This window comes from Bos taurus, chromosome 4 (assembly GCF_002263795.3).
Source record: "Bos taurus isolate L1 Dominette 01449 registration number 42190680 breed Hereford chromosome 4, ARS-UCD2.0, whole genome shotgun sequence".
Lineage (NCBI taxonomy): Eukaryota > Metazoa > Chordata > Mammalia > Artiodactyla > Bovidae > Bos > Bos taurus.
The window spans coordinates 15,860,808-15,883,850 of NC_037331.1; the positions used below are offsets into that span (position 1 = coordinate 15,860,808).

Here is a 23,043-nt window from a genome sequence, read left to right on the forward strand (position 1 = left end):
GCTCCTCCGTCTATCATCACTTTTCACCTTGTCATCAAGTAAATTCTCATACTTCAACCATGTGACTCACTCCTTCTAACCAGGGGACTTCTTCCTTAATGCGTTATCTGCCCTTTCGGCTTTCTGATTTGTGTGCTCTGTCTGTCTTGGAGCTCCGGAGGTCAGTGTCCCCTCGTTGTTAGTTGAGGACCTACCAGTAGTGGGCTCCCCAAGTCTGATTTGTCCACTGACTCCTACCCTCTTAGTCTCTTCTTCTTTTTCTTCCCTTAATCTCTCATATTTGGAGAGATTTCTGTGGGAAAGAAATTCAAGCCACTAGTTGGGGACGTTACAATTAATTTATTGATAGTGATCTCTTCCAGCAAACCTTGATTTCATTGTCAGCCACCTCCTCTCCCCATCCTAGTGACATTAAGGCTTAGGGGCTTGAAAACTCTCTCTTCCTAAGAGGACGTTTAGGTGTTTTGTATTAGATAATTAAAAGGTAGGAATATTAGCTCTGAAATTCTACATGATCTATAAAAGTGTGCTTTATTTATCTAGTACTTTATATTGTAGATTCCTTGGTTATGACCAGCAATTGAGATGTTTTTAAAGTATAGCATGTTGATACTCAGTATTACTAACACTGTTGTTACCTTGTTACCTGGTAACGTTTATACAAACAAGTATGTGGATGTACATCTACAAAAACATCATAACAACATTACTGTACTAGTACCGAGTGGCCAAAATGTGTTCTGATGTTATTATTAATTAATGCAATGCATTGTAACTCTGCAGTTGGGCAAACTATGTCTTTTTTTTTATTAAACTTTTTATTTTGTATTATAGTATGGCTAGTTAACAATTTTGTGACAGTTTCAGGTGGAAAGTAAAGGGACTGGATCATACATATACACATGTCCGTCCTCCTCCAAACTCCTCACCCATTCAGGCTGCCATATAACACTGAGCAACAGTACTGAGCAGCTGTGCTGTACAGCAGGTCCCTGTTGGTTATCTACTTTAGTTTTTAATTAAATTTATTTATTTTTAATGGAAGGATAATTACTTCACAGTATTGTGTTGGTTTCTGCCGAACATCAACATGAATCAGTCATATTCTTATGTCCCCTCCCTCTGGGACCTCCCTCCCCATTCCGCCCCTCTACGTGTTACTGAGCCCTGTTTGAGTTCCTTGAGTTATACAGCAGATGCCCATTGGCTGTCCATTTTACATAATGTATGTTTCCATGTTATTCTCCATATATCCCACCCTCTCCTTCCTCCCCCCACGTCCATAAGTCTGTTCTCTGTCTCCCTTGCTGCTAAGTTGCTTCAGTTGTGTCCGACTCTGTGCGACCCCATAGACAGCAGCCCACCAGGCTCCCCCGTCCCTGGGATTCTCCAGGCAAGAACACTGGAGTGGGTTGCCATTTCCTTCTATGCTGTCTCCCTTGCTGCCCTGCAAATAGGTTCATCAGTACTGTCTTCCTACATTCCATATGTATACCTTAGTACATGACTAACTCACTTCACTCTGTATAATAGCTCTAGGTTCATCCACCTCATTAGTACTGACTCAAACGCATTCCTTTTTATGGCTGAGTATTATTCCATTGTGTGCGTGTGCACAACTTCTTTATCCATTCATCTTTATCCATTCATCTGTCTGTGGACATCTCAGTTGCTTCCATGTCCTTGCTATTGTAAATAGTTCTGCAATGAACACTGGGGTACATATGTCTTTTTCAATTTTGGTTTCCTCAACATATGCATTGGAGAAGGAAATGGCAACCTATGTTCTGCCTATGTTTTCCTCTCAGAGTTTTATAGTTTCAGGTCTTACATTTAGCTCTTTAATCCATTTGAGTTTATCTTTGTGTGGGGAGTTGGGAAGTGTTCTAATTTCTTTCTTTTACACATAGCTGTCCAGTTTTCTCAGCAGCACTTACTAAAGAGACTACACTATACCATTGTATATTCTTGCCTCCTTTGTCAAATATAAGGTACTGATAGGTGCATGGGTATATCTCTGGGCTTTCTGTCTTGTTCCATTGGTCTATATTTCTGTTTTTGTGCCAGTACTGTCTTGATGACTGTAGCTTTGCAGTGTAGTCCGAAGTCAGAAAGATTGATTCCTCCATTTTCATCCTTCTTCCTCATGATTGTTTTGGCTGTTTGGGATCTTTTGTGTTTCCATATGAATTGTGAGGTTTTTTTGTTCTAATTCTGTGAAAAATGCCATTGGTAGTTTGGTAGGGGTCACACTGAATCTGTAGATTACATTTGGTAGTATCGTCATTTTCACAATATTGATTCTTCCCACCCAGGAACATGGGATACCTCTCCATCTGTCTCTGTTGTCTTCGATTTCTTTCATTGGTGTCTTATAGTTTTCTCTGTACAGCTCTTTTGTCTCCTTAGGTAGGTTTATTCCTAGGTATTTTACTCTTTTGTTGCAATGGTAAATGGGATTGATTCCTTAATTTCTCTTTCTGATATTTCATTGTTGGTGTATAGGAATGCAAGTGATTTCTGTGTATTGATTTTGTATCCTGCAATTTTGCTAAATTCACTGATTAGCTCTAGCAACTTTCTGATAGTGTTTTTTAGGTTTTCTATGTATAGTATCATGTTGGCTGCAAACAGTAAGAGTTTTACTTCTTCTTTTCTCATCTGGATTCCTTTTATTTCTTTTTCTTCTCTGATTGGGCAAACTATTTCTTATAGCTTGGCCCTTTAATTGAGTCATAAACAATCCTGTAACAGAAAGAAAACACACATTTTGCTTCACTTGATTTTTTTCCTTTTTTTCTTTATATATATATTTAAATAACAGCATGAACATAGAATAAATACCAATTATAGCATTTGTATGTAAACACTTATTGTGCTATGCTTAGTTGCTCAGTCGTGTCTGACTCCTTGGGACCCCGTGGACTGTAGCCTGCCAGGCTCCTCTGTCCATGGGGATTCTCCAGGCAAGAATAGTGGAGTGGGTTGCCATGCCCTCGGGATCTTCCCAACCCAGGGATCGAATCCGGGTCTCCTGTATTGCAGGTGGATTCTTTGCCATCTGAGCCACCAGGAAAGCACTTATTAGGACAAAGCTAAAATAAGTTGTAAAGTACAGTATTGATCAGTGGTAGACTTACCTTTAACTTCTACCATGTTATTCTAAATAGACAATAACACATCTTAAATTTTTATATTTAATTGTAGTAAAGTACCTGTAAGTTTTACCATCCTAACCAGTTTTACATGTACAGTTCCCTTAAGTACATTCACAAATTTGTAAATCAGTCTCTAGAACTCTTATATTGCAAAATTCAAGCTCTCTACCTACCAATCAAACAACAGCTTTCCGTTTCCTCCTTCCTCCAGCCCCTGGCAACCACCGTTCTGCTTTCTATCTCTATGAATTTGACCATTCTAGGCATCACATATAGGAGTAATCATACAGCATGTATCTTTTCATGACTGACGTTTTACTTGGCACGACGTCTTCCGGATTTATCCGTGTCATAGCATATGTCAGAATTTTCTTCCTTGAATGGCTGAATAATACTCCCTTGTATGTATATACCATACTTTGTTTATCCATTCATCTGTTGATGGATAGTTGGGTTTCTTCAGCTTTTTGACTCTTGTGAATCATGCTGCTGTGAACATGGACATGCAAATATTTCTTCAAGACCTTCCCTGCTTTTAGTTCTTTTGGGAATGTTTTGGGCTGTGACTTAGAGCTATGCACAGAGCTATGTACATACTCTCTAAACATTTAAACAATATGGGTGGGAAGGAGAAATGAAGGCGTGGACAGTCACTCCCAAAATCAGGCAGATGATACTCTGTCAGCGTCTCAGAGTATTGTTTGTGAGTCAGCTCTAGTAGAGTCTCCTAGAATGCTAGCTAAAAATTTAGACTCTTTGGCTGTTCACTGAACTGAGCAAGTCTGCATCTCGCATGAGACTCGGGAATTTGTACCCCGGTGATTGTCACACACTGTGATGTGAGATGCAATGCCCCACCGGGGCATGTGGGAGATGTCGAGCATTTGAAGGTCCTGCTCTCTGCTGCTCTTAGCCCCTGCTTTCCCTTAGGGCACGTTTGTCCCAGGCTCACCCATGATACACTCTCTTTTCCATCCTGTCTGTATGTTATAGTCCAATTAGAAGTTCCATAAGTAGAAGAGGATGCCCAGGCCCGAGTTTACAATCCTAAACTTTGATCACCTCCCAGGTGGGCTCCTCCTTCCTCAGAAGGCTAATTGGTGATTCACTGTGGCTCTTTACCTGCTTCTAGTTAGTAGACGGGTGTACCGGTTAGGACTTTCTCCCTCAGACCTTGTGGTGTTGAATTTTACCTGAGTTCCTAAAGGGGCCAATGGCACCCCACTCCAGTACTCTTGCCTGGAAAATCCCGCCGATGGAGGAGCCTGGTAGGCTGTAGTCCATGGGGTTGCCAAGAGTCAGACACGACTGAGCGACTTCACTTTCACTTTTCACTTTCTTGCATTGGAGGAGGAAATGGCAACCCACTCCAATGTTCTTGCCTGGAGAGTCCCATGGACAGAGGAGCCTGGTGGGCTGCCGTCTATGGGGTCACACAGAGTCGGACACTACTGAAGCAACTTAGCAGTAGCAGCAAAGGGGCCAAACCACTTGTCTTATATGAGCATTTTTTTTTTAATGTATTTATTTTTAATTGAAGGATAATTGCTTTACAATACGTTGTTGGTTTCTGGCATACATTAGGATGAATCAGCCATGGCTATACATATGTCCCCTCCCTCTTTATATGAACATTAAAATTATTTTTAATTTCTTGGCTGTGCTGAATCTTCATTGCTGTGCAAGCTTTTCTCTAGTTGTGGTGAGCGGGGGCTACTCTCTAGCTGTGGGTTTCTCGTTGCAGTGGCTTTTCCTATTGCAGAGCTTGGGCTCTAGGCACATAGGCTTCCTGTAGTTGCAGCTCTCAGACTCTGGAGCACAGGCTAAGTAGTTGGGGCACACGGGCTTAGTTGCTCCGTGTTACATGGGATCTTCCCTGACCAGGGATCAAACCCATATCTCCTGCAGTGGCAGGCTGATGCTTTACCACTAAGCCACCAGGGGAGCCCCCATATGAACATTTTAAACGTGACATGCGGTGATCCTCAGGACAGCAGTGTCACATGCTCATATTGTATAATCACATGAGAAGTGTGACGTCTTCAATAAAGCAGGCCCAGCTTCTTTTGCATTTTGTAATCAAACTCCCGTTCTTCATCTGGGATAACGTCACACCACCTCATCGTATTCGTCACACGTGGCTTTGCTTCTAAGTTGTGATCTGTGGTTTGCAAGTGATTCATTTTTAATATCAACTTTTCTTGAAATAATTTTGGTATATTTTCAGAAATACTCTCTTCTTTTAAAAGTAATGATGCTGACAAAATATATACTTTATTTTTAGTGAAAGAAGCTGAGGGAGAAAGAAAGCCCTAATATGAAGCTTGCTCTGGTTATGACTGGCCACTTTTCCCACAGTGTGCCTTGAATGAAATTTCTATTCCTTAATTGATTTGATATTCCCATAATTTTCAGTTTGGGGCTAATTTCTACAACCAGTTTTTGTGATTACATTTTGTTGGCTGAAAAATCTCCTCTTGGATGCAAACAGATCGAAGGCAGGAGGAGAAGGGGACAACAGAGCATGAGATGATTGGATGGCATCACCGACTCAATGGACATGAGTTTGAGTAAACTCCGGTAGTTGGTGATGGACTGGGAGGCCTAGCGTGCTGCAGTCATGGGGTTGCAAAGAGTCAGACACGACTAAGCGACTGAACTGAGGATGTAAATGCTCTGAGGGCAGGGATGGTATCGCTGTAGTTCACATGGTACCCAGAGTGATATGTGGCACATAATAGATTGTTGTTGTGTTCAGTCACTAAGTCATGTCCAACTCTTTGCCATGGACTGTAGCCTGCCAGACTCCTCTGTCCTCCACTCTGCTGGAGTTTGCTCAGATTCATGTCCACTGAGTCAGTGATGCTATCTAACATAATAGATATTCAGCAAATATTTATTGAATGAATGAAACAACATGAAGCTGATTGTAGTATGTTTCATGTACTGCTTTTATTGTTTCTGCTGGAAATTTTCTTTGCACTCTTCTCTTATACTACTTACAGGGAGACCTGGATTAGATCCCTGGGTTGGGAAGATCTCCTGGAGAACGATATGGCAACCCACTCCAGTAATCTTGCCTGGAAAATCCCATGAATGGATGACTCTGGTAGGCTACAGTCCATTGGATTGCAAAGAGTTGCACACGACTGAGCAGCTTTACTTCTTACACTACAACTCTTTGGTCCCTATCAGAACTCGGTTTCAAGACACTGACGGCTTACTTACCTAATACCTCTGATTGGACCAATGGATGCTGTAGGTGGAAACACACATTTGATCTCATGGTATCCCTTATTTCTATGTGGAAAACTGACTGAGCAGAACTTCTGATCCAAGCCAGTAACTCTACAAGTTTATTCTGTTGGTTGGAAAGGAGACCAGACGTTGAGCGTGAGTGACTTGGTGCCAGTGATCTCTGCCTCGGTTGCATTATTGGTAATGGATCAGTGCCATCATTTTTCCCCAACAGCAGGCAGCACATTTGAGTCTTTGTTTCAGGATACCAGATAAACTGGTAGAGTGAGCCTGTTTTGTTTTGTTTTGTTTTCTGTTAATAGATTTCTGTTTCAAGCCCTACACGTTGACAATCCTCCTTATATCAGTCCTGTTTGTTTGCAGCAGGCCCTGTAGACCTGTTGTCAGCGGCCTGCTCAGGGCTAACCTTTGTGTAGCAGGTTCTTTCAGCAGCATTTTGGGATTCAGGGTCAGGAATGATGAGCCGCCCAACATACTCTTGCAGGGTATAAATTTACTCTGATTTAGGAAAGCTATATAAAAAAAAAAAAAAACCCCACCTTTGAAGGCATATTTGTATAGCGTGATACAATATTCTACAAATGTACAAGTACAAAATTACTTTGGCCTTTTGAGTGTCTAGTCTTCCAGTCTAAAAAAATGCCTGGGCTTATGTGTTTAACATGGTGTTAAATACTTAATTGATGTTTTGGGTTGCTTGAAATCTTCCAGAGAAATTTTTACCTATAGCTACATAGTAACAAGACTCAGAACTAAAGAAATCTGGAATCGCAGGTCGAATTAATTAAGAGCAGGCCAGGAGGACTGATCGAGTCTGACTTCTGTTGGATTTTTGGGTATGCTTACTTCCTTGAATAGATGTCCTTAAGTGTCCGGCGTGACCCTCAGCTTGCAGTGCAGTAAGCAAAATTTTAGCTGTATGATTTTAATAGCAGTCATAAATTAAAATCTGTTATGTTGCCTAAAAGTTGTATGAAATATGTGTTAAAATTAAGATTCACACTGTGTGTGTGAGTGCATGCTCCATTGCTTAGTTGCGTCTGACCCTTTGTGACCCCATGGACTGTAGCCTGCCTGGTTCCTCTGTCCATGGAATTTGCCAGACAGTCGTATTGGAGCGGGTTGCCATTTCCTTCTCTGGGGGATCTTCCTAACCCAGGGATCGTACCCCAGTCTCCTGCATTAGCAGGTGGATTCTTTACCACCCAGAGTCACACTAATATCTTATAAAATGCATTGCGTGTTCTTCTGAACCCTTAATTTTAATTTTTATCCATATTTTAACAGTCATTTATAATTCTTTTCAGGGGCTCTTTGTGTGTGCGTAGGATTATCTTTGAACTATCCCCCTCTCACATACAGTTGAATGAACAGTGTTAACTTCATTTATCAGAACGACGCCAGTGTGTTAGTTGTAAGCATCCTTAGCTAATTTGGGTGTCATAATCTTGGTATGCTCATTTAATGTGTTCTTGGTACCATTTTCATTTGCTTTTCTTTAATTCCTCGCTGGCTTGAACCTTTCCCTCCGTGTGTTTGCTGACTGCGGTCCTCTCCCCATGGCTTAGGTGTTCTTATTCTTGGCTTCTCGTGGGGTCACTGTTGTCGTCAAGAGTCCTGGCCTGACAGCAGCAGGCTCCTGGGCAAGGCACAGCTTTGGCAATTAGTCCTTCTGCTTTCTCTCTGTCCTTCCTTTCTTCATTATAGTGGAAACAGGGAGTGTGTGGACAATATTCTCAAAAGTGGAAAAGAAGACAGAACAGAACTGGAGGAGACTTAAATATAATGTGTATGAAACGGAGTTGGATAACTTGTCTTGAGGAGTAATGAGAAGCTGCGTGGTGTTACGTGAGGACTTGGCACTGTCAGCAGACTTGGATTCCACCACCAGGTCTGCCGTCCTTAAATGGATATTACAAAGGGACCTCACCACACTGCATGGGGCACTAAATGCGTTTACAGGAGAGCGGTTCTTTGACCTCTGCTGTGCTGAAGATCATGGCAACAGCTATTCACCACATTTGTCTTTGCCCCAGCTGCTCTCCCTTCTTCCTCTCTGCCATTAGTGTTTAGCATGTTTTCTCATTTAATCTGTGTGTGCACATGCAGTCACTCAGTTGTGTCTGACTCTTTGCAGCCCCATGGACTGTAGCCTGCCAGGCTCTCTTGTCTATGAAATTCTCCAAGCAATAATACTGGAGTGGGTTACCATGCCCTCCTCCAGGAGACCTTCCCCACTCAGGGATCAAAACCTTGCATCTCCTGAATTGGTGGACAGATTCTTTACCACTGCTGCTGCTAAGTCACTTCAGTTGTGTCCGACCCTGTGCGACCCCATATATGGCAGCCCACCAGGCTCCCCCGTCCCTGGGATTCTCCAGGCAAGAACACTGGAGTGGGTTGCCATTTCCTTCTCCAATGCATGCAAGTGAAAAGTGAAAGGGAAGTCGCTCAGTTGTGTCTGACTCTTGGCGACCCCATGGACTGCAGCCCACCAGGCTCCTCTGTCCATGGGATTTTCCAGGCAAGAGTACTGGAGTGGGGTGCCATCGCCTTCTCCACTAATGCCACCATAATAGCCTTATTATGTGTCATGATTCCCATTTTTCAGATGAAGAAATTGAGGCTCTGAGAAATTCAGTAATGTGCCCAAGGTCGTGGATTTGGCAAAGGCATTGGGTTGAGTTCTGTCAGTTTCAAAGCCATTCGGTTGCCACCGTGCCAGGCCTCCTTGGGTAATGAGTGTGTGACTGAGGAATGAAAAGGAGTTAATGGAGAGGCCATTCCACTGTTCTTTCCACTACTTCACTCTGTGAATGACTAATAAGCAAATACTCCCACAGGGTATTTGCATTTTAAAGGAGGAGCTCATTAACCCTAATGAATCTCTAATTGGTAGAATTGTGAGGGGGATGTTTCTGAGCACTGGGACTTTCTCCTGTGTCTTCAAGGTGTCTGGCTATCCTTTTCTCCTCGGTAGACGATCAGCTATTCTGGAATCAGAATCATGCAGTAGAATGCAGTCACAATCTGCTAGTCTGCCCCAAATGCAACTGAATGAATTAACAGGGAGTTGTAAAAAGAATCATCTAAAGGAAAAGAAGTGTGAGTTAACATTGTATAAAATGAATGCTCAGGAACTAAATAACAAATTTGACAATGTGGAGGATTTTAAAAGTCAGTAAAAAATATTTCATATTCATTTTCACTTCAGAAATGTTATAGTAGCATTTTCTGTAGTGTGACACTCTGCAAGATTTTAATAGAGTGAATAAAGCGGTTTTCTAGTCAAAAACATGGTGAAAATTTCTTTTTAGTTTCTTTACTGAATTTTTCAGAGCCTTTACTATGTCAGAGTACGTTGAAAATCAACCAGAAGGGAATGCATTCGGTAGGTTTTTCCTCATACTTTTGATCAGAGAGCTATTTTTTCCATGGGAACCCCTTGAAACTAGTGTTTTGAAGACTGCATTCTCAGATATGAAGCTCTAGATAATTCCTCTCTAATAAAAGGAAAGAAAGAAAACACGTTTCTGTGTTCACAGTTGTTCATCTGTAGGCAGGCTCCAGTGCTTTCCACACCAGGCCATCCCCTGTCCTGTTGGATTCTAGGGTGTTCCAGTAATAACACCCTCCTTACCCAGATAAGATCTGGACAGTTTAGTTAAAAAAATAAAGACAGATGAAGAACAGATTCTCATTTTTATTGCCTATCGAGCTGGTGTTGAAGAACGTGGCTTCTGTCAAGAAGCAAATGGGTTTCCTGTTCTGAACCCCATTAGGTTGACCTCCACCCTGTTAAGAGTGTGCTGGGCTGGGGCAGCCCTGCTCCAGTAGGAGGGCCCCTGGGCAGGGTCAGAGCAGAGGGGAATGAGCAGCAGCAGGAGAGCCGGGAGGGGAGTAGAACAAGAAGAACCCCGTTAGCTTTGCCCTCCCACATCACCAGCCCAGTGACAAGAATGGAGGGAGAGACTGGGGGGAGGTTAGTAACTAGGGTTTCCTCCACATTGAAGGAGGCCTAAAGAGTGAGAGTACTCCCGACTCACCCACCACCCCCTCCCCAGAAGAGATCTCCTCTGGGGGACTCAGAGAGGCATTCAGGTTTCCCTGGCATCACTGGCAGCGTCTCCTCTTTCCTTTTCCCTTGTGCCTGGTGCTCATTCTTCATCACATCTCTCCTTTCCCTCCACCCAGGTCACCCAGTAGAATGAGATCATGAAGACATGCTCATCACCAGCCCTTTCTCATCTCCTTATATAGCATAATTCAGCTTTTTTTCCTAGAAGAGGTAGGCTCTAAAATAGAGATCTGAAAACTGCAGCCTGACTCAACCCACTTTTGTAAGTAAAATTTCATTGAAACACAGCTCCACTCAGCAGTTTATATATCTGTGGCTGTTCCCAGCTACAATGGTAGACTGGAGAAGTTTTGACAGAGAAGCCTAAAATATTTCCTGTCTAGCCTCACTAGACTAAAATACACATGAAATTTCACTTCAGTCCTTTAAGTTCTGAAAGAGCTTCGTTAATATGCATGAAGCCTTTCTCCTTTAAATTGCCCAGGCTCCTCTGTCCATGGAATTATCCAGACAAGAATACTGGAGTGGGTAGCCATTCTCTTCTCCAAGGGCATCTTCCTGACTCAGGGATCAAACCTGGGTCTCTTGCATTGTAGGTGGATGCTTAAACGTCTGAGCCATCAGTGAAGCCCACACAGTAAAGTCGGGGAGGAGGGAAATTGGGATAAGAATCAATTGTGGTATTATAAATAAGACTTTATGAAATGTTAATACTATGAGTTTTTTTCTTTTTTTAATTGAAGTATAGTTGCTTTACGGTATTGTGCCTGTCTCTGCTGTACAGAAAAGTGACTCAGTTATATACATATACACATTCTGTTTCAATATTCATTTCCATTATGGCTTATCCCAGGAGATTGGATACAGTTCCCTGTGCTATACAGTAGGACCTTGGCATTTATCCATTCTCCATGTAATAGTTTGAGTCTGTTTTTGTTGTCTTTTTCCTTTTAAATAGCTGAGTTGCAAATGAAAGTTTTGAATCTATGGGTGCATGCTCACTCAGTCAGTCATGTCTGACTCTGCCATCCTAGGAACCCGCTAGGCTCCTTTCTCTGTCCATGGTATTTTCCAGGCAAGAATACTGGAGTGGGTTGCTGTTTCCTTTTCCAAGGGAACTTCCTGATCCAGGGATCAAACCTGCATCTCCTACATTGGCATATAGATTCTTTACCATTGAGCCACCTGGGAAGTCCTATTGAATCTATACAGCACATAAATTAGAACTAACTCATGTCTGAAAACTGAAGCATCATTTCACATTCATCACATGCATTTTTATTTTTATTCTTGAAGTGTTTTACATTCATATGGGTTATTACAAGTTAGAGAAACTAATTGAATTTTTACTGTGATAAAATAATTCTTCAGTGAGAGGAAAATGGTTCTGTTTCACTGTGACCTGTTCTTGTCTGTTTGCTGTTTGTATAGTTTTCATTTTGTGCCTTTGTTTGTAGAGAATAACCTTGCAGGTCGCATTTTTCCCGATAATCAGTTATTGTCTTGAGTCATCGCCAAATATGGCATTTCAGGAAATGGTGATGGTACAGTTGCTTCCAGGCAGATGTGTTGTGTGGTGTCAAGAGCACTGGCTGACAGCCTTTCTGGTTATTCAGGCAGCAGGGAGGTTGGGACTTGCCTGCTGGCCCAGTGGTTAAGAATCCACCCCACAGTGCAGGGAACGTGGGTTCAGTCCCGGACTCCGGGAGCTGAGATTCCACGTACCCCAGACTAAGCCCACGCACCACAACCAGTGAGCCTACACTCTGCAACAAGAGAAGCCACTGCAAAGAGAAGCCCACGCAGCACGACTGGAGAGTAGCCCCTGCCCGCCACAGCTAGAGAAGAGCCCCACACTGCGATGAAGACCCAGAGCAGCCAAAACTACACACATACATACATAAAAAGTTTGGTACAGATACTTGTCTTGAAATCAGAAATTGGCAAAGGAAGCATAGACTTGAATGATTTCACCCAAGTACAGTGTTTGTATGGCTAGGGGATGGCCCTATAATCATTTTAAAAGATTAAAAAAAAAACCTTAGAGTAAATGCCGTTTCATATTGGATGACACATACTTTCTTCTAAACCTCAGGCATGTGAGTTATTAAACACCTGACTTAGTGTACAGGGACTTGCATGACCTTGGCTGCGTATGCTGCTGGGGTCTCAGTGGTCTCATTCCCTTTACCCAAGCAAACTAAACAACTTGTGGATTGGTTTTGCCATCCATGAACTGGGGGTTGATTTGCTCATCCCTAACTTTCAGAGAGAAGGTGGATTTCTGAGAATAAGACTCTTCCCGATGTGCAAATAAATGGTCAGTTTAGATAGTAACTTTTAAAAAATCAGTCAAAATTAGTAATAAAAGTAAGTTGACATAATTTTTCACTTAATGACTATTAACTTTATTATCCTATAGATGTAGTTTAAGTTCCTAATGCTTTTGTTTCAACATGATTTTTAAAAAATCATTAACTTATTAAAATCTAACAAGTTATGCCCCAATTACCAACCACTGGTAACAATATATCAGAATGGTATTTAATAAATTTGCTTTTTAAGTTTCACAAATATGTTTTAGAGGAAAAAGACTAATTATATGCTCAAATAAAGCTTTTATTACATACTAGTTAGTATTGTCATGGGCTTCCCAGGTGGCTTAGTGGTAAAAAATCTGCCTGTCAATGAAGGAGATGTGGGTTTGATCCCTGAGTCAGGAGAATTTCCTGGAGGAGGAAACGGAAACCCAGTCTGGTATTCACAAACAGAGGAGCCTGGCGGGCTATATAATCCATGGGGTTGCAGAGTTGGACCTGACTGTGTGACTAAGCACACATGCACAGTATTATCACAGTTTTATAGGCTAGAAACTATAGACAGAAGTTCACTAATTTACTCAGCTAGTATTCATGAAACACCTACCATATGCTGGGCTCTGACCAACAGTATGAATGCCATACTTAGCTGAGAAAACAGCTTGTAGGCTGGAATATGCATGACGTGCTTGGATTTTAAACATTTAGTGGTTTACTTTATCTTGTGTCAATAAACTACCAACTTAATTCTTGCTTAATAGTTTTAGAATTTAACAGAATTTTATTTAATTCTTTAAAATTTTACAGGGCTCTTTCTTGATTATAGCCATTGGTAAACTTTTGTGTTCCACTGTGGAAAAATTAAACCCAGCCCAGACTTAGATACTTCGTTGCCTCCAGTGAAGACTGTGACCTTCCCCGCATTAACAAATTCCTAACCTTTAGTGTCAGCCAAGTCATCGTGTGTGGATTTTGTAATCTTCCCTCTTGTGGACATTCCTGGGCTGGCCTAACTTTATGGGAAGAACAGATTGCTAGATTAACTTCTCATTGTGCTTTTAACAAGTAGATTAATGGTTTCTTTACCTACCGTGTGTTAATCACAGATGATTAGTGTTAGTCAATAAATTAACATAGACTATTAATACATTAAATTATGCAAGTACTGACCTAACTGTATTTCTGTCTGTCCTGTGTCCTTAGAGGCAGCCTAGTCACCAGCTTGGTTTAGTAATATAACCCACCCAGGCACCACCTTTAGGAATTAGGCTATTAACTGAACGCTCATTTATGAATTTGTTCATTGTTCTTTCCTGTTGTAAAAATGTTTGACATATGGTTAATTATTACATACAAACATACATACTCTGAGGCAGATCTACAGAGACACAAATAAACACTTATAAAGAGTAAAACTTCTTAAAAGACACATTTAGAGGACAGTTACTCATGTTAGAAAGATGTCTAATGTTTGAAAGTAATTTGCTTTATCTATTTAAGTTACAGGAGAAGGCAATGGCACCCCACTCCAGTACTCTTGCCTGGAAAATCCCATGGACGGAGGAGCCTGGTAGGCTGCAGTCCATGGGGTTGCTAGAGTTGGACACCACTGAGCGACTTCCCTTTCACTTTTCACTTTCATGCATTGGAGAAGGAAATGGCAACCCACTCCAGTGTTCTTGCCTGGAGAATCCCAGGGATGGGGGAGCCTGGTGGGCTGCCGTCTATGGTGTCGCACAGAGTTGGACATGACTGAAGTGACTTAGCAGCAGTAGCAGCATTTAAGTTATAAGGTTTCCTAGTTTATTTGAAATATAACTTTATTTACAAAATATAAATACACTTGATTTTTCCAAAGTAAACCTGTATAAAGCAGGATACATTTCTGGTTCAAATTGTATGTCTCTGTATTTATGATTTTTGTGACCTCTATAAAATTACTATTCTTAAATATTAACTGTTTACTCCGCAGTGTGAACATACAACAGCAGAAGATACTTCATTTTGTTTTGGTACATCAAACAAAATTTTATTTAAATCTCATTTTCTGTGTTATTTGAAAATTTTTCATTCTGTATTTAATTATAATAAAGATGTCCCGTGTTCTTCTATTAAAATTAGTCCTTCAGTGAAAATCCTGAGTTTTCAGTGAAAATTTTCAGTAAAAACTTATAGGTAAAAATACCCGTTTACCTATAATTTCTTTATTTTAAATTTCTTTTTAATTGGAGGAGTATCGTGTTGATGTCTGCTGTACAACACGATGAACCAGCCGTAAGTGTACGTACACCCGCTTCCTCCCAGGCCTCCCTCCACCCCGTCCCAGCCCTCTAGGTCAGCACAGAGCAGCAGGTTGGGCTGCCTGTGTTACACGTGGTGTCATATATACCTCAGTGCTCCTCCCTCAGTTCATGCCCGCTCTGCTGCTCCCGCTGTGCCCACAAGCCCGTTCTCTATGTCTGTGGCTCTATTCCTGCCCCGCAAATAGGTTCATCTGTACCATTTTCCTAGATTCCATATGTATGTGTTAATATACAGTATTTGTTTTTCTCTTTCTGACTTCCTATAACAGGCCTTTTTGTGGGTGAGTAATATTCCATTGTGTGCATATCCCACAGCTTCTTTATCCGTTCATCTGTTGATGGACAGCTGGGTTGCGTCCACGTCCTGGCTGTTGTAAATAGTGGTGCAGTGAATGTTGGGGTACACGTGTCTTTTTGAGTCACGGTTTTCTCAGGGTATATGCCCAGTAGTGGCGTTGCTGGGTCATGTGATGGTTTTATTCCTAGTACTGTTTAAGGAACCTCTATACTCTTCTCCACAGTAGCTGCCCCAATTTACATTCCACCGCAGTGCAAGAGGGTTCCTTTTTCTCCACACCCTCTCCAGTGTTCATTGTTTAGTAACAGAAGATATTTCAAATAAGTAGTAGACAGTTTGGCCTCAATGGCATGATAAAGTTTTGTTTTTTTTTTGTTTGTCTAATAGGAGATACAGCGCATGAACAGAGAGTGGCAGCAAGAGGCAAAACCTCAGACGTAGAAGACAACCAGCCTTTGGAGGTAAGCGAAGCTCAGTGAGCCCTTTTGGGGTAAATCCAAACAAGTCACTGTGATAATAGAGTCCTCTGAGGATAAACAGTCACTTCATTCTGGCCATGCAGACAGGTGCCGACGTACCAGGAGAACAGGTGAGCTGCCAGAAATCAAGGCAGGTTGGGCGGCAGTGACTTCCCAAGTACTAAGCTTTTCCTAGTGCTGGAAGTGGAAACTTCCTGTTGGAAACAGAGGCATAGAACACCGAAGTTAAAACATTTGAATTATTTTTGTTGAGTGATTATTTTCTAATATGTTTGAGTAAATGGGTAATATATGAACCTATAGAGAAAGGTTTGAGAGTAACTTCTTCAGAACTGCCTTACATTAGCATTTCCACCACCACAGTGCACGCCTTGACATTGTTCAGTAAAAACGACTAGAGTTTTTATTCTTTTTCCACGTAAGAAAGTTATTTGCTTCTGAGTACTTGAGAGTGTAGTTCACTTCCTTTCATGGTCTGTGTGGAAACATGCTGACCTTATTGAATCACTGAAAGAATCATTTTTAAGACTGGGAGAATGGTAACTATTGGAGTGGAAGAGATATCCATGGATTTTGAAACGTTCTGCGTGGTGACACACCTCTACTTTTTGTAGAGAGGGTGTTGCATATAACGGGAGTGAGGTCCGGGCACCTGGCCTCTTTGATTCATCACTGTATCCACAAAGCCAGGCACAGAAAAGGAGGTCAAAAGTATTTGTCAAATGAATGAATACAATCATGAGTTATAAGTAGAGCGCAATATTCATCTTAAAGGTTTTGGGGTTTAGATTTTCCACAGTGAGTAAATATTTTATAATCAAGAGAGAAACTTAAAAGCAGTTACTTGGGAAGTAAAATTGATGTAGAAAAAGAAAAGAGCCACATTTCCAATAAAACTGGCATTTGTTTTTTTCTATTAATGCATGCAAGTGGTATTCATTAAGCAATGACTGTGTTCAGTGCAGTGTGCAAGCGGCTGAGTATATAGTGGTGGAAAAAAAAGATACAAGGACAAAGAAAAATCTGCAGTATATGTGTTGCAGCATCTTGATCTCTTTACTCAGATATTTAGTGAATACTGAACATAAGTAACATCTTCTTTTTAATTGGGGGTTAATCGAGTTAGTTTCTGTTGTACAGTGAAGTGAATCAGTTATGTGTATACATATATCCCCTCCCTTTCAGATCTCCCTTCTACCTTAGGTAGTAGCATCTTTGATAGGAAATAAAGGTTGATGTATTTGAGCTTTAGGAAAGAACCACCAAAATGGTTTAGAAATCATCCATGATTACTTCAGTTTTACTGCTTAGGTATGTATGTGATTCAGCGGAAATGTCTGCCGAACTCAATTATTTTTAAAAGTCAATTTATTGATAGGAAGAATTCCAAGATTAATTTTGAAGGAAAGAAGCTTTTGAGAATAGATCCTCTGAGATTTGAAACTAGCTCATTGGAACTACTTCACTTACAAGTTTCTAAACAGTTCGGCCTTTACTTGAGCAAAGAAGAACTATTGATCCTTGGCCCTGCCACCCCGAGGCTTCTCTCTGCTGAAGTTTTCCCCATCAGTGTTAAATAGCATCACCCTCTGAAGAGTGGTTTAGAATCATACCCCTGGGGTACCCCTGGCTCCTTTATTTCCCTCACTCTACATGCATTTCCACCAGTTAAGTCCTGTTTCCTCCCCTTCCGCATACATCCAGACTCTAGCCACTTCTCAGTGTGGGCACTGCTAGAATCCTAAGCCACCAATTTCACCTGGACTCTCTGCCTCCATTCTTCCCCCTTAAGTCTGTTCTCTTCACAGCAGACAGAAATTGGATCAGATCACATCACTCCTTGACTTCAAGCCCACTGACCACCCACTGTGTGGACTCAGTTGCTCAGTTGTATCCAACTCTTTGCTACCCCTTGGACTGTAGCCCACAGGTGCCTCTGTCCATGGGGTTCTCCAGGCAAGAATACTGGAGTGGGCTGCCCTTTCCTACTCCAGAGGATTTTCCCAACCCAGGGATCAAACCCACATCTCTTGCATCTCTGAATTCACAGGTAGATTCTTTACCACTGGTGCCACCTGGAAAGCCCTAGGAGTTATCATAAATCTATTAATTTAGATTATTTTTGACATTGAATACATTAGCAGGATGAAGTATTATGATTTCAGTTGGGTTTTTGAAAGATATACATCTGATTAAAATGTAACTATTATAGCTAGCAAGAAAGATTCTCATTATTTTCCTTTTTAATGGCTATACAACAAATGTTGAAATATTGTTTATAATGAAAACATATTTGATCAGTTTGTATAGGTTCCCTAGAGCTTAAAAATAACACTCTTAGTTACCAAAATATACGTTGTTTTCCTAAGAACCCTTTGGAGAAGGTAGATTTTAGTGCCCCCAGATGAATTTTTCAGTGAATTCAAATAAACATGTAGATTGACTACTATTTTCAAGGAATTTGGTTGGACCTGGGGCAAAGAGGATATAAAGCTATGTAAGACTTCATGATTCTTACTTACATTCTCAATCTATTCATGAACATCACACAACTTCACAAGTCATTATAATAAAAGGTGGAATAAACACATTTCTTAAACTCCATAACTACAAAGATAACTGAGATTTCAGTGGAGGAAGAAACATCATTAGTGAGAATCAAGAAAGGCTTCAGTATTAGGTGAGCTTTGAACTATGAAAAAAATTTTTTTTTACAATTTATGCAATTTTATATATTAATACAAATTCCTGTGAAATGAAATTCCTCATTAACATTTTAGACATACAGAAGCAAATCATGGATTGAAACTACTTTCCACACATGGATTTCAATGACAGATTAAAAAAAAAAAAAAAAAACGAATGGAACTTGGCCTATGCTATACTGTAGTTTTAATGGCAGTTACAATATTTTGTTAAGTAGTCTGTGTTATTTTCCCTTACACTTTATAGCCCAAGTATACTTCAAAAACTGTGTTGCCTCTCCAAGTACAGCTTTCCCACAGACATCATGGAAATTCTAGATGAAATATATTTGAAAAAAGGAGATCTGGTTTGGGCATCAAATAAGCTACATTTTACGGAGTTGGAGTAGGACTTATTTTAATGCACAGAAGATTCTATGAAAAGCAGCATGTTTATTTGTATTAAATAATATGTGGGATTTTTACTTCATGAAACTGAAAATAATGCAGCATTCATTCCAGGAAATCATACTTTCTCGAGTATGTTTGTCTCTTCTTTACCCCGCCTCTGTCAGTATTTTAGGTTTCTCTTACTGATGACTTTATTTACTACTGTTTGTGCTTTGGCTTTCCCCGAATATAATCCTAAAGTATCGTTCCCTAAAACAGGGTAACTTAAGGAGGCAGTGAACTACCTAGTTGTCAAATGTGGTTCCCCAGGTTGCGCTTTTGCCTGCGTGTTAATCCCCGTTAGTAACTCTTCACAGAATTCACATGTTTCTCGTGTGTAGCATATAAGCTCCTGTAAACCTGTATTTGAGCTGATTAAAATCAAGTCATTAGACTGTAGTACTTGAGGAAAAAGTGATAATTTGGAACTAATTATCCAGTTGGAAGTTTATCTGCCTCCTTCTGCTCCTTCTCTTTTTTGTAGCTGCCTCTCTGGGTAAATTTTGGTGGTGAGTTGTAATGACATTACAACAACTTCCTGTTTTTTGCTGCTGTAGGAGCCAGGGTATTTACAGCTCAGGGGGATAAACCCACAGATTAATGGGGGAACTGGTTTTGAATTTTTGTCATGATTCACCTCTGCAAGGAATTAACAATATAAGTAAGTAATTAGTCATTCTTTTCTAATCTTGAGTTGTGGAAAGTGTTTCATATTGTGAAAACTAGAACGATATTACTGATTTACTGCTGATTGTTTTTTGGTCTATAGGTATATTCTGAGAGCTGTGAATATAGAAATATCAGTTTTTTAAATAGAATTGCATCAATTTTGGTGACTATTAATTTTAAACAGTTTTAGCAGATACTTTTAGATTGCATTTGTTGAACTTAAATTTATTTGTACTACAAAAATAATTTTTTACTTTGCTTTTCTTATCCTCTTTATTTTATTGAAGTACATTTGACATACAATAGTATATTAGTTTCATGTGTACGACATAGTGCTTCAACATTTGTACACATTGCAAAATGATCAGCTCAATAAGTCCAGTTACCATCTGCCACTATACAAAGTTAGTCCAATATTATTGCCTGTACTCCCCATGCTATACCTTACATCCTCATGACTTATAACTGAAAGTCTGTATTTCTATAACTGCAATTTGCATTTCGTTTTGGTCTCCAAGACTGAGGAATATGTTTATTTATTTAGTTCACCAACCTAAAGATAACAAAATGCAAAACAAGCCAATAAAAAAGTCCCCACAAAACCACAGTTCCGTTCGTGTGTTTGTCTTGAGTGACAACTAATTCACATATGCATATGGAGACACATATAAAATAATAACTAACAGATGGTATAGCTGCAAAGTAGGATTTATAAAGATTATTATCAGCTGGTGGTACTGAGACACTGTGGTTATACTGACAGAAGACACAAAAATTGCTTATCATAATAAACTGTGACACTAATATTCCCCCAACTTCTGTTAACCAAAGTAGCTTACCGCATATTTAATACAGATTTTTTAATGAAGACCTAAAATAATCGTACAGCCAGTTTGTACTAGGGAATTTAATAGATAGCAGTTGTAAAAACAGTAAGATTAGTAAGAACAACAACAAAACATTTGCTAAGATCGTTAAGTGCATAATAGTAGAATCCCCGGAGAGTGAGGTAAGGATTTGGGGGACTCTGTTTGTTCATGTCATTTGAAGTACACATCTCAGTCTAGTGCAGTGGGCACAGTTTTTGTATTTTCTTACTTGCATTTTTCTGGATTGTTGAGTTACATGTGAAATTCATAGTTCAGTAATTTAGGGAACAAAAGTTGATCTTTTGAAAAAGGCATAGAATGGACATGTATTAATGAAATGTTCACTCTTTTTTTAAAGTGTTTGTATATTTTGCTTTATGTCTTTTGACAAAGCTATAGGCCTTCAGATTCTGTAGGGATGAATTTTCTTGTTCTTTTTTTTTTTTAGATAGTCATTAAAATGAATGAAAATATCCTTGAAGTTTGTAAATTCCGTATGATGTAGACTTTGGTTACCATTCCTTAAAAAGGGGTATAAGATTATCTTATTAAAGACTGAATTCTGTGTAGAAAAAAATTAAGACTGGGTACTACAGAAAAAAGGAAACTTGAGTGATTCTCAGGAATAGCAAATATTCATCCCCTGGTTATCACGATTTTGGTTTTAAGATTTTTTAAGTATAACATTGATACATGTTAATAAGTTCATAAATTTACATTATGGGGGTTATAATGATGATTATGAAACTATTCTCACAAGATATTCATAATCCAAATACAGGTACAATGGAAATCGCTATTGAAGGCAGTTTAAATTGTTACACCCATTTTTGAAAGCATTTTGGCAATAAGTATCAAGAACCATAAAGACATTAACATACTTTGACAGTAATTCCACTTTTAGGATTCTAAGAAAATACTCTTAAATCCACAAGAGGTTGTGTGTGCAGAAAGATGGCAGTCCACTTAATGGAATATTTTTTAGTGTTCAATAAAATATAAAGACTCTTGGTTTCATAATTTCAGTTAGAAAATTTGAGGTGCAAAATTATATTTTAAACTGTGCAGAAAAAGGTTATGTAATGCATAAAAACATTAAGAGTAATTGCCTTGGGAATGTTAGATAAATCGGAGAAGGCAATGGCACTCCACTCTAGTACTCTTGCCTGGAAAATCCCATGGATGGAGAAGCCTGGTGGGCTGCAGTCCATGGGATCGCTAAGAATCGGACACGACTGAGAGACTTCACTTTCACTTTTCACTTTCCTGCATTGGAGAAGGAAATGGCAACCCACTCCAGTGTTCTTGCCTGGAGAATCCCAGGGACGGTGGAGCCTTGTGGGCTGCCGTCTATGGGGTTGCACAGAGTCGGACACGACTGAAGCGACTTAGCAGCAGCAGCAGCAGGTTTGATGATGAGGATTTTGCCTAACAGAAGAACTTTTTTGGATGGCAGCTGAGGCTACGGAGCAGTCTACTGAGGATGATCTTTGGGAAATATGTAGGCACTTTCCTACCTTGGCTTATTTATGATCTCTTAGTTGATCACAGAGCATTACATCTGATCGCGGTTTGTCAAAACACCTGTCCTCTCACCTAGGGGTCTTTCCAGCAAGGAGAAGAGTGAGTGACTGAAAGGTTATTTTTCACCTATCATTGGTAATCACAGGGCCCAGACTTTTCTCGCTGATCTACTTGACTGTCTATTTCGTTGTATTGGTTATAAAGTCATATTCCTCCCTCTTAGAGATTGTGGGTTACTGGCCTGAACACGTATTTACCTACAGACCTTGTTTTTTCCTCTGTATCTATGAATCTGAGACTCTTGGTTTGAAGATATTAATTTCTCCTTTTATAACAGTTTCTGGGAATATAATTTTATCCAGGATGAGTGAAAGGATCTTTGTGTTTTGTTTTCCTTATATAGAACTATTTCAAATTTTTGATTTACTGAGAAATGAAGCACAGTTGGATTACTGCAGTGCTTATGTCATTTAAATGGTAAATTTAATTCTTTGATGTGTTTATCCTCCTATGCAAGATACCTTTTGGGAAAAGATTTTGTAGCGCGCATCTCTCCAATCTTTGTTTTCACTTGAATTAGTGGGCCATATAATACAGTAGAAAGTACATTTTTTACTGAATTCCTCTGCTCACCAAGTGTTTGATCTTGGACAAGTTGCTAAGCTTCTCTTCAACTTCAATTCTTAGTCAATGAAGTCGAGGGATTAGATGCAGTGTCTGAGATCTTTTCCTCCCCACAAGTCCTGGCTCTTTACCTCTTTGGAAAGTGAACTGGAATTTTGCCACCAAATGCCAACCTTTATACTGCTTCTTTGATTGGAGGGTGGAGGAAGGGGGATGGCGGGAAACCTGCTGCATAATGAAGATTTTAGGTATTGATTAATCAGGCTTTTGTGCTGACTAGGAAGGAATTACCCTTGCAGGTAAATTGTCAGACTGCTAAAACCATTTCCAA

At 40.1% G+C, this 23,043-nt stretch overlaps 1 protein-coding gene across 1 annotated transcript in view; it reads left to right on the forward strand.

Moving 5' to 3' along the window:
- Window positions 1–23,043, forward strand: part of UMAD1 (UBAP1-MVB12-associated (UMA) domain containing 1) — a 295,880-nt gene that overhangs the window by 165,128 nt on the left and 107,709 nt on the right. Inside the window, exon 4 of the mRNA XM_002686687.6 lies at window positions 15,801–15,874. Within this exon, the coding sequence (XP_002686733.3) occupies window positions 15,801–15,874 (74 nt within the window). The remainder of the gene's footprint in view (window positions 1–15,800; window positions 15,875–23,043) is intronic.